We start from the raw sequence: 15,068 nt of genomic DNA on the forward strand, positions 1-15,068 counted from the left end.
CATTTGAGTTAATAAAAGTTAACACTGTTTTTGTTTTTTTGTTTTTTTTTAGTTATTTGGTCAAATATTGTGATTTACACAACCGGTCTAATGACAGGCAGTTTTCATTTTGGAGAACCATATTCACAGTTCACAGAACTAATACAGGAAGTTCCTCCTTTTTGGCCTGCTTCCAGTGTGAGAATTTGCAAGATCTAATGATCTAAACCATCCCAACCATCTGCCAAATTCCGTACACGTAAATGTAAATGATAAGATCTTCCTGTGATGGCCAAACACATGCTATCTTTTAATCAAATTTCCAAAAATCAAAAATGTTGTTGGCCAACAATATGTTGGATGAAATGTAAATAGTTAAAGTAAATAAAATTATTTAGTTAACCAGCAGCTCATGTTGAAAAAATGTTTTGGAGTTGGCGTCAAAAAATACACATGGAATGGCTGCCATAGAAACAAAAAATAATTCTTTTTCTTAGATTTTTATAATAATACTGAATTTAAATATTTAACAAACAAAATGTATTTCTAATCCCAATCGCACACTAAGATTTTTTTTAACGATCCATAGCGTTACTGAATGAATCAATGACTCGCACACGCGAACCGTGTCACGAAATGAATCGAGTCACTAATGTGCTTCTTTTCGCGCATCACCCCGGCGCAGAAGGCTCGGCGAGTTCCGCGGACGTGATTGGCTGAAGTCCTGCTTCACGGCGTGACTGACAGTGGAAAGTGTTTCCAACGTGGCAAGTTTCAGCGCGGTCCAGGCTCCGGCTCGGACGTTCCTGAGCGTTTCCTCGCCGTGATAAGGCAGAAACCTCCCTGCTGCGCTGCAGAGGCCCGTGGAAACAAGGTGTGGAAAGTTTTTTTCCCCCCCGTTAGTCGACACTGTTGGAGAGGGGAGGTGCGTCTCTGCAGCCCCGCGTCCAGAGTGAAGGTAAGACCGAACTTTTCATCCGTCTGTTGCACCAGGACCTTGTTCTGAGGCAGGCCGCGTCATATAAACACTATTAAATTCGTTTACACTCCATTCTGACGTGAACGAGTGCTGGTGCAGGACCTGGAGGTCACCCCGTGGTCAGATGTGTCGCATCAGCCCTGCTTTAATCCTCTGTGTCTCACGTGCGTAAAAAAGATGAAATGTTATTCTGTTCTGTGCAGAAGAGGGATACAATTCAAAATCAAATGGTTAACATAATACAGCAGGAAATAGCAGACGGTGCAGTGACTGGTCGGATAAGCGGTCATTCGTTCCTGGAAAGGTTGGGTCCTTCAGAGATCACGCAGGACGCCTTGTTAGTGTTTGGTGAGCGCACAGTGGGACAGTCTAGCCAGCGACCAAGTTTGTGAAAAGTTTTATTTTTAGATTCTTGGCCGGGGCTCAGGTGTCAAGCTCGAGGACGATTATAACTAAGGTACGCGTGACTTGGGGTTTTGTTAAAACAAATATTGAAACAAATTCAACGATAAGTGACTTGCTCAGGGACGCTAGTAAGTGCTGTTGGAACCTGTGACTTTGTGCTCTTCTGGTTCATCGACAGCTGTGTTGCCCCATAGAGTATTAACAGAATGTCTTATACATATCCAGAATAAAAGAATAAGTAAGACCTTACTTATTGTGTCAATCAGTAAGACGTATGGTAACCCAGTGTTATAAAACACAACAGCAGCTTGTTGAATTGGCAAAACATATAGCAATAACTAGTTAATATAAGCTCAGCAAAATGACCACACAATTTTAAGAAGTAATCATCTGCATGCTATTTTTATTTGCATTGGGCTAAAACTGGGCTAAAAATGCTTTTCTAGTGCACAGGCCTCATTAGAAAGTTACCTGAAAGTGAAGTGATTGTCATTGTGACAATCACAGCACACAGTGACACAATGGACACGTGTCCTCTGCTTTTAACCATCACCCTTGGTGAGCAGTGGGCAGCTATGACAGGCATCTGGGGAGCAGCGTGTGGGGACAGTGCCTTGCTCGGTGGCACCTTGGCGGTTCGGGATCCAGAACGGTCACCACTGCCTTCATCCATAGCTAGTAATCAGCTAACCCCCAGAATTCTACTCTAAATTCACAATCAGACTATTGATTGTCTGTTTTAATGCATCTGATAAATGTTATTAATGTAAATGTAAACACATGTGGTCAACAACAGAATGTTTCTTCTGGTGACAAAATGCTTTTTGAAGACTAAATGACTTATTGTCTTTGATAAAATGCTATTTGTGGACTTTTCATCTTCAAATGCTTTTCGATACTCATATCAAAATAACACTCTCCCCATATAGTTCTTATATGTTTATGCATTTATCATACGTTCATGTGTGTCGTGTTGATAATGCACCTGCACTTTTTCCCGACGGGCACTGCTTCTACTTTCTTTACATTTACATTTACAACATTTATCAGACGCCCTTATCTAGATCGACTTACAATCAGTAAGAAAGTAAGGCTAATACCACCCTTATGCGTTACGACATGCGTTTCACTGCATGTCTTATGTATGATGGTGTATCTGACAAATAAAATCTGAATCTGATAACTTCAATTAGTCTACGAACTGACTGTTCATCCTTGACAAAATTTCATTTAGTGTACAAAATGACTTTCGTCCTTAACAAAATTTCCTTTTGTGGATTTTTTTTTTAGAAATCAAAGTAAAGCCGTCAAAATGTGATAGAGGTTTATCATTCTGTGGGCAAAACGCAAGTTACCATAAAATCCATCTTGTACCTGGTGCTCGGCGCCCCATATGTTTACTACTGAAAGGCGTGCGTGGACCACGTGACCGCGCTTGGCGCGCTTGGCGGGGCGGACGTGTGGTCACGTGGTCGGTTGCATCAGCAGAGGGGAGAGGCGGAAGCGGCGGCGCAGGAGGAGGAGGAGGAGTAGTGGGTCGTGGTGTGTTGCGTGATCGGGGCGCCGCGTGGTCTTGCGTTGAAGATGAACGTTTGCGGCGGCCACGGAAACGGCGCTCGGAATCGGTCCCGTTCCATCTCCATCGCCGTCGGGATTACAGGCCGCTAAAAAGTCACATGAGGGGGCAGAAACAGGCGGAGATAAAGTCGGACCACGCTACACATCGGGCATCGCGCAGCGAGCCCAGGAGGTGGGCAACACTACTACACGTTTACTACATACACTTCTACTTAATTAAAGGTGCTCATTCCAAAGAATCTCGCAAAAGTTCGAAATCGTCATGTTGGCGATGATATTTTTCAAACAAATGGAATAAAAAAATATTATTTGTAATACAGTAATTAATTAAAACGCATGCATTGTGATCAAGTCTATATGTACTAGGAAATGTCTGGTCATTTCTAAAACTTTTTTGTCAACTTGGCCTGAGTGGCGGTTCAGTGTCAGACATCAAACGGATGCCTACTGGTGTTTTGCTGCAGTAAGTGATTATTGGCACATAGCAGGGCCTGGCCAAACAAAGAAATACTGATAGAGAAGTAATCGGTACATAGGTGACACGTTTTGTCAGTAAATGTGACGTGCTAGAAACAAACTCCCCAAAAACACCCTTCAGCTTAAAAAAAAAAAAAAAAATGTATTAGTGAAGTGATTGTCATTGTGATACACAGCACAGCACATCAGGAAGCCATGACAGGCGCCCGGGGAGCAGTGTGTGGGGACGGTGCTTTGCTTAGTGCCACCTTGGTGGATCGGGATTCGAACCGGCAACCTTCTGATTACGGGGCCACTTCCTTAACCGCTAGGCCACCACTGCCCGTTTAGGCAACACACAGTGCACACAATGGAATGTGCCCTTTGCATCTAATCCTTCACGCTTAGTGAGCGGTGGGCAGCCATAAAAGGCACCCAGGGAGCAGTGTGTGGGGACGGTGCATTGCTCAAGGGGACCTCAGTGGGACCTAGTAGGGTGGTGGTAGAACCAGAAGACCCAGGTTCGAACCCCACTTACTACCGTTGTGTCTCTGAGCAAGACACACTGCTTGATGGGTCTGAAAAGCACTGGCATCCACATTTCAGTTTCTTGCTCTAATGAACTTTTTTCATGTTATCTGACTAATTGTGTCCTGACACCTCTACAGGCTGTGATGGAGAAAGCGCCATTGCCAGCAGATGCCGGGGCAGGAGAGGGTCAGCACACCGACATGGCAGCGGGTGAACAGGAGCAGGAATTTGCAGTTGTAACCACACGTGATGGGTGGGACAGTAAGCTGGAGTATGTTCTGGCACAGGTTGGCTTCAGCGTGGGACTGGGAAATGTTTGGCGCTTCCCTTACTTGTGCCACCAAAATGGAGGAGGTGTGTGTGTGATCAGCGAATCCAAATGTTTTGTGAATTTCCTGAACACCGGACCCTGGGTATATGTGTGTATGTGAGAGAAATATACTTTGACAACTTCCTTTTGTTCTGATTGCAGGTGCCTTCATGCTGCTCTATATTCTTCTCATGCTGCTCGTCGGGGTTCCTTTGTTTTTCCTGGAGCTGGCAGCTGGACAGAGCATCCGACAGGGCAGCATTGGTGTCTGGAAGCAGATTTCCCCTAAACTGGCAGGGATTGGCTTCTCCAGCTGCGTGGTATGTGTGAGGATCGGTCTGCATTTTTATACCGTGTGTATTAGGGTCTGTTTCACAGTCACAGATTGTACCAGATTTCATATACATCTCAAAAAGTGAAGTGATTGTCATTGTGAAACACTGCAGCGCAGCACACGGTGACACAACGAAACGTGTCCTCTGCTTTTAACCATCACCCTTATTGAGTAGTAGGCAGCCATGAAAGGTGCCTGGGGAGCAGTGTGTGGGGACAGTGCTTTGCTCAGTGGCACCTTGGCGGCTTGGGATTCGGCAACCTTCCGATTGCGGCTCCAAATCCTTACCTGCTAGGCCAGTGTAGCGACAATACTTATTGGTAGTTTTGGTCTTATTCTAGACTCACATGCTGCTATTCGTAATTAACCAAATTTTCAGATACCTGAAACAAAAACCATGTTTGGCATGGTTGTTAAGTGGTGCACAGTGGGACTGTTTAGAAAAATTCAGGTGATGTGAAGGTAAAATTTCACTGTTTTAGGAGGCTTGGTAAAGGTGCTTATTTATTGTGATGTGACTGCCATGCTGCCCAACTTTGCTTGGTACTGAATGTGTTGACCTTGCAAAGCTGATAAAAAGTGGGCGTGGCTTTAACTGTGACACATCTGATTGGTGAGCATGATTGTCTATCACACAGTGACATCAACGCAATGTGATAAACTGTCATGGCACATGTTGGGCCCTTGTGCCCGGTGGGCTGCCACAGAGAACTACAAAGAGGACAGAACTATGTTTTACTGCTGGAACAGTCTTCCCTCGGACGGTCTGATTCACAGTACAAACTTTTTCTGAAGTCACTCCACACACACACACACACACACACACACACACAGCGCCATCCGCCAATGTTCTGCTATTTTCGAATCACATAAAATTTTTGTGATTTGGTTATAATTGATGAATCGTGCACTAGGTGCATCCACAGTCAAAAGTAAAGCTGGTGTTGTAAGTCTCATCTGTGCATAATTAATACAATTCTTTTTAATGTCATGGCAGGTGTGCTTCTTTGTGGCACTTTATTATAACGTGATCATTAGCTGGAGTCTGTTCTACCTGGGGAACTCCTTCCAGAACCCGTTACCATGGGAGAAATGTCCACAGACGCTCAATGGCACAAGTATGGGCTAAGGAATAAATGCAGGTGTTAGACTCTCAGCTCTGGAGTGACTGTTGTCTGAAATGATTTCTGTCTCTGTCACAGTGGTGAAGGAGTGTGAACTCAGCTCCCCAACGACCTATTTTTGGTTCCGGGAAGCTCTGGACATAACCAACTCAATTAACCAGATTGGGGAATTTAACCCCATAATCACTGGCTGCTTGCTGGCCGCGTGGGCCATCGTTTTTCTTGCTATGTTCAAAGGTATCAAGTCATCAGGAAAGGTCAGTTGGATCATCATTGCACCATTTGGTATCAGGGCAGGACCCACCCATCAGGAGAGTTTACTGAAAATACTTCACCGTCTTGCTCCCCTCCCTCTCAGGTGATGTACTTCTCCTCTGTCTTCCCGTACATCGTGCTTTTATGTTTCCTTATCCGTGGCCTGCTGTTGGATGGAGCTTCAGAGGGAATCATCTACATGCTATACCCCAAGGTACTGTACCGTCCACATATACCCACTGCTCCGGAATCCTTGTTAAATTGCAAAAATTTGTAGAATTAAAAAAGTATCTTCATTATCAAGAGTAAATGTGATTCATTTTGTTTTTGCTGATATCACCTTTTTTACACTCTTATGTGGAAACAAATGTCTGTGGGCAAAATATCTGCCCAATCACAGTGGGTATACATGTAGTCACTAATAGAACACACAGTTCATAATACAGTGAAATTTTGTAGCAGCCATTCTCAAACGAACTCCCTGTCTTTCTCTCTCAGTTGGAGATCTGGGGGAGTGTGAAGGTGTGGCGACAGGCTGCCACTCAAGTGTTTTTTGCCCTGGGCCTTGGCTTTGGTTCAGTCATTGCGTACTCCTCCTACAACCCAAGAAAGAACAACTGCCACCGCGATGCACTTATGGTTTCCTCAATCAACTTCCTCACCTCTGTCCTTGCTTCACTCGTCGTCTTTGCTGTACTTGGCTTCCGAGCCAAGAACATCGCCTTGCACTGTGTCAGGGAGTGAGTGTGTGTCCGCAATTGATGTCCGGCGTCTGATATCTAAATGACATTCATATATTAATCACAGATCATAATCTTCATATTATGCAGAACATCTCCCCCACTCTACACATTATGCTAGCTGTGCTTTCTGATATGGGGTTGATTTATGCTGAATTGCTAATAGAATTGTAATATGGATGTTATTATGAACTTTGCAAAACCTGTATACTCTCCATCTACAAAAATTAAACAGGGTAAGCCAGAACCAATTTCCTGTTAACAAGGCTGAACAGTTGAACAGTTAGCCTTGATGATGCAAAACATTATGACTATTGCCTGTAAAATCTGAGAAAATAGTGATATCATCCACCTCTGTTTTACGCTTTCCTTAGAGAGAGCTGAAGAAACAATTGTGTGTGTGTGTGTTTGTGCTTGTGTGTTGGGGAATGGTTTTTAGGAATCTGCAGCTGGTGTCTGGTCTGTCCTTGGTGACATCTGACAACCCTCATCTGTTTAATAACTCTGATGTGACACTTGAAGAATATACTGAGTGGTACCATTCGCAAGGTGCCCAGTTGCCCTTCAACCTCTCCAACTGCAGCCTGGAAACTGAGATGAACAAGGTGACCTAATTTTTCGTTTCTTCTTGTCTATTAAGTGTGTTAACCATACTATGGCCTGTTAGATGTACTACAAAACTCACTGACAAAAGCCTTGACGCTTGTGTACAAATTGACCTTGAGTGCTGCTGAAATATATTTCTAATCAAGATTTTTTTTGTACAATTTTTTTTTTTTTTACATTTTTTATAGCTTTTGTAATAATGTTTCAGTGCAGAAGTGGCAAAAGGTGGATTTTTCAGATGAATCTTTTGTTGAATTACACCACAGTCAGTGCAAATATTGCCGGAGACCTACTGGATGGAGCCCGCATGGATCCAAGATTCACCCAGAAAACAGTGAAGTTTGGTGGCGGAAAAATCATGGTCTGGGGTTACATCCAGTATGGGGGTGTGCGAGAGATCTGCAGGGTGGAAGGCAACATCAGCAGACTGAAATACCAAGAAATCTTGGCTACCTTTTATATTCCCAACCATAAAAGAGGCCAAATTCTGCAGCAGGATGGTGCTCCATCACATACTTCCATCTCCACATCAAATTTCCTCAGGGCGAAGAAGATCAAGAGGCTCCAGCGTTGGCCAGCCCAGTCACCAGACATGAACATCATTGAGCATGTGTGGGGTAGGATGAAAGAGGAAGCATGGAAGACGAAACCAAAGAATATTGATTACCTCTGGGAGGCATGCAAGACTGCTTTCTTTGCTATTCCTGATGACTTCATCAATAAATTGTGTGAATCCTTGCCAAACCGCATCAATGCAGTCCTTCAACCTCATGGAAGTCATACAAGATATTCAACTTGGATCTCACAGCGCCACTACTTAATTTGCTGAGAAATTTTTGTATTTGCAGTAAATATGTTCAATATCTGGCGACAAAACTTTTGTCTTGCCAAAATTAGACCTTTCTGTCTTGATTCGTTTCTTATACCAATTGAGTAATTAAAAGTCAGGTTAATAGCTGGTGTTTCTACAAAGTATATAAGCGACAAGACTTTTGTCAGGGACTGTACATACTACACATTATGTAATACATACTATGTGCTGGGCATTCCCTACTGAAGTCTTTGCTCTAAACTCTTCTGTGTTCTCATACGCGTTTCTTCTCCTCTCTCCTCTGCTATCTCTCAGGGGGTGGACGGTACCGGTTTGGCATTTATTGCCTTCACTGAGGCAATGACACAGTTTCCTGCCGCTCCCTTCTGGTCTGCCATGTTTTTCCTCATGCTCCTAAACCTGGGCCTCAGCACCATGTTCGGCACTATGGAGGGTATGCTCACCCCCCTCGCTGACCACTTTACCGCCATAGCGAAGCACAAGAGGCTTTTCACAGGTGAACACGCCGCACGTTGCTTTATGAACCGTCTGCAGCCGTGCCTGATCAGTACAAAATGAATTAGTCTTTTCTTGTGTGTGTGTGTGTGTGTGTGTGTGTGTGTGCGTATGTGTATATGTGTGTCTGCGTGTTTGGCAGTGTTCAGCTGTGTTGTAGGTTTTGGTATTGGCCTGCTTTTCACCCAGCGCTGTGGGAACTATTTTGTGACCATGTTTGATGATTACTCCGCCACCCTCCCTCTCATCATTGTCGTTGTGTTTGAGAACTTCAGCGTTGCCTGGATCTACGGGGCTGACAGGTGAGTGACGCATGGCAGTAACATTTTGACCACACCCTCCACAGGTTCTGGCATGGATCCATTTTTTTTTTCCAGAACTGCTTCAATCCATACAGTTCAGATTCAACACTGTTTGACAGTTTGTACTCACCCTGAACAACTTCTGTTTATCTATGTTTTTTATACTTAAGTTAAAAGCATGATTTGTGGTTTATTCCAAGTTTTTTTTATTATCAGCCAGTCTTCCTTAAGAACATTTCTCTTCTTTTGCAGATTCCTGAAGGACATCGAGAAAATGCTTCAGTGGCACCCTCCATTGATCTATAAATACCTGTGGAAGTATGTGTGTCCGCTGGCCATGATCGGCCTGCTGGGTGCCAGCCTCCTAAACATGTTCTTTGAAACCCCTTCTTACAGCGCATGGGATCGTGATACGGTGAGGACATGCACACAGGTACACTAAATGAACAAGGGTTTGATCCCCACCTACTGCTTTGGAAGTGAAAGTTTTTGTCATTGTGAGACACAACACACAGTGACACAACGAAATGTGCCCTCTGCATCACCCCAAGTGCGCAGCCATAAAAGCCACCTGGGAAGCAGTGTGTGAGGATGGTACCTTGCTAAAGGGGACTTCAGCAGCACCCATAATCCTTCGGTTAGCAACATTGCAGCTCTGAGAGTTTTAGGACTGATGACCAGGACTGTTTGTATCATGGATGTACAATCTTAATACTGCATCACATAAGACCTAGTCTATAATGAGCTTCTGGTAATTGAGTGAGGTTCTTTACCTGCTCCAGCATGAATGTTCTTCTGTGAATGAAGACCATGAAACTAAATCAATGGAAAAACTATCAGCAGGGGAAATAACTAAATATTAGTGACCAGAATGGGCTCTACATTGCAGAGAATTGGCGGTTATGGTCAGGGGTCAAACTTCTTTGACACCATCATTCTTCTTTCTCTCAGGCATCTAAGGTGACTCTGGCTTACCCAGGCTGGGCTCTGGCTCTTCTCACCAGCCTCATCATTATTGCAACTCTCCCTGTTCCCATCTGCTACATTCACCACACACTCCTGGGCAACCTAAGACGGTCACACGGACAGAGAGGCGGTGCTAACCATAGCTTGGAGAATGGTAACTATACATGGTGTAGCACTGAAGACCCAGATGTTGCAGCCCAGGACTCCACTTCCCTTTCTCCGGTGGCTGAAGAGAACTATCGACTCCTTAACCAGGAAGATGAGGAGGAATCCAGCAGTGTATAAGGGAACATGGAGGCTTCCTCGAATGAGAACTGAAGAACCGTGAGCCACAGTCTGAGCGAATTTGTGTATCAGAACTGGAAACCACAATTCCTAATTGGTGCCAATGTGTTTATTAATGAATTGCAGCAATTTAATGACAATCCCGTGTGTTATGCTAGCTGTCATGAAATGTAAATGGCAGTTAAAAAACAGGGACTTCTCACTAGTCCATGATCAATGATCAAACAAAGTGCCAAAAGGGAACAGCGTGTTGAAACGACCTTAACCTCAAAATGTCCATGACACAGATGATTGTCTAGTTCTGTGTGAACTTTTGGAACGTACAGCACCCCCTGCTGCGTGTAATTCAGTTCTGGAACTTTTCTTTGCCTTGTTTCTTAAACCAGTCCTGCTCTTATTGGAAAATATCCTCTTGTCCAGTTATCTTTTCAACAAATCATCAATGTACTGTACAATACCATAAACTATGATAATTAAATAAAGCAAAAATCATTGAATAATAAAAAGGTAAAGCAATAAGCCAACTGTCATGAGACACCAATGATCAGCTGAATTTTTTTTTTCTTTTATGAATCTTAAAAGTATCTTGTGTGTGGAAAACTGTTCCATGTCTTGGAGCAGCAACAGAAATGGCCCTGTCTCCTCGTAAATGAGACCATGGATCACTTTTGTTACAGCATATTTTGGTTTGCATTTTGTTCTTGTGTGCACTGTGCATTTGTATTATTTGGAAAAATTCAGTGCTGTGTATAATACCAATTGTTACTTTGTTAAGCAGATTTTAAATGTTGGGCATGTACAGTCTTTATATAGCTGGGTGTAATTTTGTAAAATTGAGTTATTTAAAGTTTAATATATTTAGCTATGTTTGCTAAAGTTAGACTTGAACCATACAGAGTTTGGCTGTGTTTGGGTGAGCTGGAATTCAATCCCTTTTGGTAGGCCCGTTCACCCCTGTTACTTATGCTGCAATTCAGTGCAGCGTCCATGATTATTTTTGTATTTATTTGTGGATTATTGTAATAACAGTGATGCTAAAAGTGTAACTCAATGCCATTGAGTTTTGAGGTATAAAGAACTTGTAGTTTTGAGAACTTCTGTTTCATGTTACAAACCTGCTGTATGGTTACATTGAGACTTTTTCAGTTTCAATACAGATACCAGTACCTGGAGTTTGGATATTGGCCAATCCCAAGTACAGATCTGATACCAGTATTTAACAAATAAACTGTTTTACTGCAGGGTGTAGCCTTTTATTCTGTTTACTTAAATACAGTTTTCTGTACTTAAAAGACAATATAACAATTACACAAACTTATGTATACAATTAAGTACAATATTAAAGTAAATGTTTCTGCTCCAGCATTTTTGGTAACAACATGTCCAAAAATGACAGGGTAATAGATAATAGAAATAGAAAAATCAACAATTGTCAGGAATTAAAATCACAAACTAGAGATAACAAACTTGATTAATCAAAATGTAAACTGATTATATCAAAAACATTCAACAAGATTCAATTAAGTTCAGTCCAAATGATCAGCAAATATAACAGCGAAAGTGAAGCGATTGTCATTGTGATACACAGCACAGCACACAGTAACACAACAAAATGTGTCCTCTGCTTTTAACCATCACCCTTAGTGAGCAGTGGGCAGCCATGAAAGGCGCCCGGGTAGCAGTGTGTGGGGACGGTGCTTTCCTCAGTGGCACCTTGGCGGATTGGGATTCAAACCAGCAACCTTCTGATTTCTGATTAGGGGGCCGCTTCCTTAACCGCTAGGCCACCACAGCTATATCAATGCGAGACTCCAATCAGATCGGATCAATGCATTCCTTGTTGATATGTTTTGTATTTAAATGTATTTGCATTTATCAGACACCCTTATCCAGAGCAACTTGCAGTCAGTAGTTATAGGGACAGAGACCCCAGAGACACTCAGGGTTAAGTGGTAGGGACACAGTGGTAGTAAGCGGGATAGTAACCTGTGTCATAAGGTTCATAAGCGAGTGTGTTACCCACTAGGCTACCACCACCCTCAGATGTGTCTGTTTAATCTCATATTTCATATTAAAAACAATAAAACAGACATAATGTAGTAAATACAGAGCTATTTTTAAGTAGCAGGTGTGTGTGTGTGTGTGTGTAAGCAGTTACCGCTGTTTAATTGGTTGGGGATTTAGTAGGCACGTCATGTGCCTGACTGGATGGGTAATGTGGCTGGGGACTGTTGTCTTGGTGGCGTTCTGGGGACAATGGAGATGAGAAATAAACAGCAAGGTTGAAGGCAGCTGAGCTGCAGGTTCTGACTACGGCTGAAGGTAAGATAGGCTTCATCTGGCTGGTTCTCTGTGTTTTTGGTGGTGGTAGATGTTATGCAGTGCTGTGGAAATTTTGTCAACGAAAACAGACCAATATCACAGCCAAAATCTGTTTTTCAGGTGAAAGCAAAAGTTCTTGGAGTTCTTGTTAACAATATTGTTTGCTTATATAAGGTTATGAATATGTTTTTTTTTTTACATTCAAGCATTCAGATAGTCCAATAACAAAATCAGCTACTAAATATTGATTGTGTTGTTGCATAAATCTTGCACAGTTTCTACTGCCACACCAATTATTTTTTAAGGAATCATTTGTAAATGAGCTTTTACATAATTCATACAATGTCTTTAATCCAACCACTAATCCTCTGAAATGATATTAAATCGGTCTATATTTTGATAATGAAATGCCCCAATCTGCCATTTATTCATGTTTGAAGTATGGGTTGGTTTACAAAAGGTAAAATAATTACAAAATACAAAAGTTTTTCTATGTATATTATAATGCAATGTTAATGTGTCTTTTCTCAGCATGCTTGCCATGAGATTGCTGCTATTGGTTAGTATGTGTGTCACCAATTCTCTGAGTCAGAACGCAGACCAGAAACACACAGATGAATCTAAACCACATGCTGAGTCGATTCCAGACCACACAGATGCCGGGAAAAGGGAGACTCTTGTGTCTCTGCAGCAAATGTGTAAGACACAGTGAGGACCAAGTGTGTAATGTAAAATCTAAATGTTCCAGTACAAAAAATACTTCTCTACCACTAAACAAGAAAAAAAAAAAACACCATTTATTTTGTACAAAAGCAGTTCCACTTAGTAATGAACAGTGAAATTTTAAAAATCCGTAAGGTAATGAACACAAATAAATGTCTATGAGAACCAAGGTCTCTTTATGACTACAGCCTTTTCCTCCATGCTTGCTCATTTTCTATGAGAAAGCATGACAAAGGCGTTATAGAAAGGTGCATATATGTCTTTTGACATGCCTTTGAGTTTTGATCTTGCTTCCTCCATGTGCGGACAGATAATCACGCTGATAACAACAAGCTTGCCATATTCATTGCTGCTGCTGTGGGCACAGTGACTCTAATGGGTGTGATCTACTGCATCTACAACCAATTCTACACCAAACAGCCTTACCTGCATGCACATCTCGAAGAGGACGCAGGTACCCAAATACGCCCGCTTACCTGAATACAGGCATCTACACTGTAGGCCACACATCACATCCATATTTGCTTGTTTACCTCTTCTGAGATGATTTTTGACTGGATCTACATTTACATTTACATTTACGGCATTTATCAGACATACTTATCCAGAGAGACTTACAATCAGTAGTTACAGGGATAGTCCCCCCTGGAGCAACTTAGGGTTATGTGTCTTGCTTAGGGACATGATTGTATTAAGTGGGGTTTGAACCTGGGTCTTCTGGTTCATTTGGCGAGTGTGTTAACCACTAGGCTACTACCGCTCATTCTTGGTATTCCTTCTGAGCTCTTGTTGGGGCTGGACACTCCTAAAAGTGACCGCCCAGCTTTTGCCCTGGACCGTATTGATTTGAAATGATTGAAATGTTACCTTCCCATCAGCCATCACCTACAGTATTATGTACAGAATAGCACAGAAACATGTAAGAAGTGGTGGGTGTGGCCCAACAAGCTGAGAAGGGGTGCTTTTCTACTTTTCTACTAATGAATGACATTATAATGTCTTTCAGTTTAGACCCAAATAAAGCTAATAAAAATCTTCTTTTATGACATATTTTAATAAAATATTTGGGTTCTGAGTTATTAAATGAATGGTAGTTGCAGACCGGGTCCTAGTGAACCAAGTGAGGGATTTCAACGATAAACGTAACGTAAAGCACTGGAGAAAAGCATCAGCTCAGTTGGTGTAGACCCAGGACAGGACAAATCAAGACGGATGACTGAAACCCCTGTTAAAATCAACGGCTTCAGTCTTCCGTGTTCTCTTTAACCTATCCTCTCCTTCTCAGACGTATCCCTGGACTTAAGAGATCCGTTCTCCTCCTCCCTCTCCCCTGGCTCCGGTGGCCGTAACGAGAGAGCGGTGGACAGATGGGGTTATGGCTCGCTCTCCGAGACGCCGTCGATAATCACCCTGCCTCCAACTCTCTCCCCTCCTCCGCCCACCTCGCCCTTTCCTGCCCTCTCCTTGTTTCCCCCGTCTCCTCTGAGGACCATCTCAGCCCAGGACCTGGAGAAAAGTTTCCTCTGACGGTTCCTTGGCTCAGAGGAACTGCGTGTCTCACACTTTTTAATGCGACATTGTAAACCATGTAATTTCTGGATGTAGTTTGATATTTTACACTCCTAATCACCGATTCCATGTAGTTATAAGCAGTAATGACATTGTAACAGGCGTGATTGTATCACTTTTCTTTCATCTACTGTAACCATTTCATAACAATAAAAGAATAATTGTATGCAGTCCTGTCCAGTAGATGGTACTGACGATGTGAGGTTGGACGTGTGAAGGTGCACTAGTTTATTACAGCGTGACCGTGGGTGTATGGCAGGACGGGCGCTTGCCACAG

The 15,068-nt window shown here is 42.7% G+C and overlaps 2 protein-coding genes across 6 annotated transcripts; both read left to right on the plus strand.

Moving 5' to 3' along the window:
• Positions 1-727: 727 nt before the first annotated feature.
• LOC114796073 (sodium-dependent neutral amino acid transporter B(0)AT2-like) lies at positions 728-11,418 on the plus strand. 4 transcript variants are annotated; one of them, XM_028989952.1, is made up of 13 exons: positions 728-937; positions 4,066-4,138; positions 4,216-4,282; positions 4,401-4,558; positions 5,570-5,690; positions 5,775-5,953; positions 6,055-6,165; positions 6,450-6,691; positions 7,131-7,296; positions 8,424-8,625; positions 8,767-8,926; positions 9,179-9,341; positions 9,878-11,418. In XM_028989952.1, exons 2-13 carry the CDS (start codon positions 4,097-4,099, stop codon positions 10,175-10,177), a joined length of 1,911 nt encoding a protein of 636 aa, XP_028845785.1. In that variant the 5' UTR covers positions 728-937; positions 4,066-4,096; the 3' UTR covers positions 10,178-11,418. The 4 variants fall into 4 exon arrangements, with proteins under 4 accessions (XP_028845785.1, XP_028845783.1, XP_028845784.1 ...); XM_028989951.1 differs by lacking the exon at positions 728-937 and adding an exon at positions 2,864-3,113; XM_028989950.1 differs by having other exon boundaries at positions 4,066-4,282.
• Positions 11,419-12,386: 968 nt separating this feature from the next.
• Positions 12,387-14,961, plus strand: LOC114796074 (uncharacterized). 2 transcript variants are annotated; one of them, XM_028989955.1, is made up of 4 exons: positions 12,387-12,499; positions 13,031-13,197; positions 13,533-13,676; positions 14,508-14,961. In XM_028989955.1, the coding sequence occupies exons 2-4, from the start codon at positions 13,032-13,034 to the stop codon at positions 14,747-14,749; spliced, it is 552 nt and encodes a 183-aa protein (XP_028845788.1). In that variant the 5' UTR covers positions 12,387-12,499; position 13,031; the 3' UTR covers positions 14,750-14,961. The 2 variants fall into 2 exon arrangements, with proteins under 2 accessions (XP_028845788.1, XP_028845787.1); XM_028989954.1 differs by lacking the exon at positions 12,387-12,499 and adding an exon at positions 12,506-12,619.
• Positions 14,962-15,068: the final 107 nt, after the last annotated feature.

Source organism: Denticeps clupeoides, chromosome 8 (genome assembly GCF_900700375.1).
Source record: "Denticeps clupeoides chromosome 8, fDenClu1.1, whole genome shotgun sequence".
NCBI classification, from domain to species: Eukaryota; Metazoa; Chordata; class Actinopteri; order Clupeiformes; family Denticipitidae; genus Denticeps; species Denticeps clupeoides.

Bases quoted from the DNA above. Each gene is read 5' to 3' on its own strand.
- LOC114796073 (XM_028989950.1), top strand. From the start codon at position 4,072: ATGGAGAAAGCGCCATTGCCAGCAGATGCCGGGGCAGGAGAGGGTCAG. The intron at 6,692-7,130 runs GTGAGTGTGTGT...AATGGTTTTTAG, and splicing joins GCCTTGCACTGTGTCAGGGA to GAATCTGCAGCTGGTGTCTG. The intron at 8,927-9,178 runs GTGAGTGACGCA...CTTCTTTTGCAG, and splicing joins TGGATCTACGGGGCTGACAG to ATTCCTGAAGGACATCGAGA.
- LOC114796074 (XM_028989954.1), top strand. From the start codon at position 12,549: ATGTTATGCAGTGCTGTGGAAATTTTGTCAACGAAAACAGACCAATAT. The intron at 12,620-13,030 runs GTGAAAGCAAAA...GTCTTTTCTCAG, and splicing joins AGCCAAAATCTGTTTTTCAG to CATGCTTGCCATGAGATTGC. The intron at 13,198-13,532 runs GTAAGACACAGT...ATGTGCGGACAG, and splicing joins TGTGTCTCTGCAGCAAATGT to ATAATCACGCTGATAACAAC.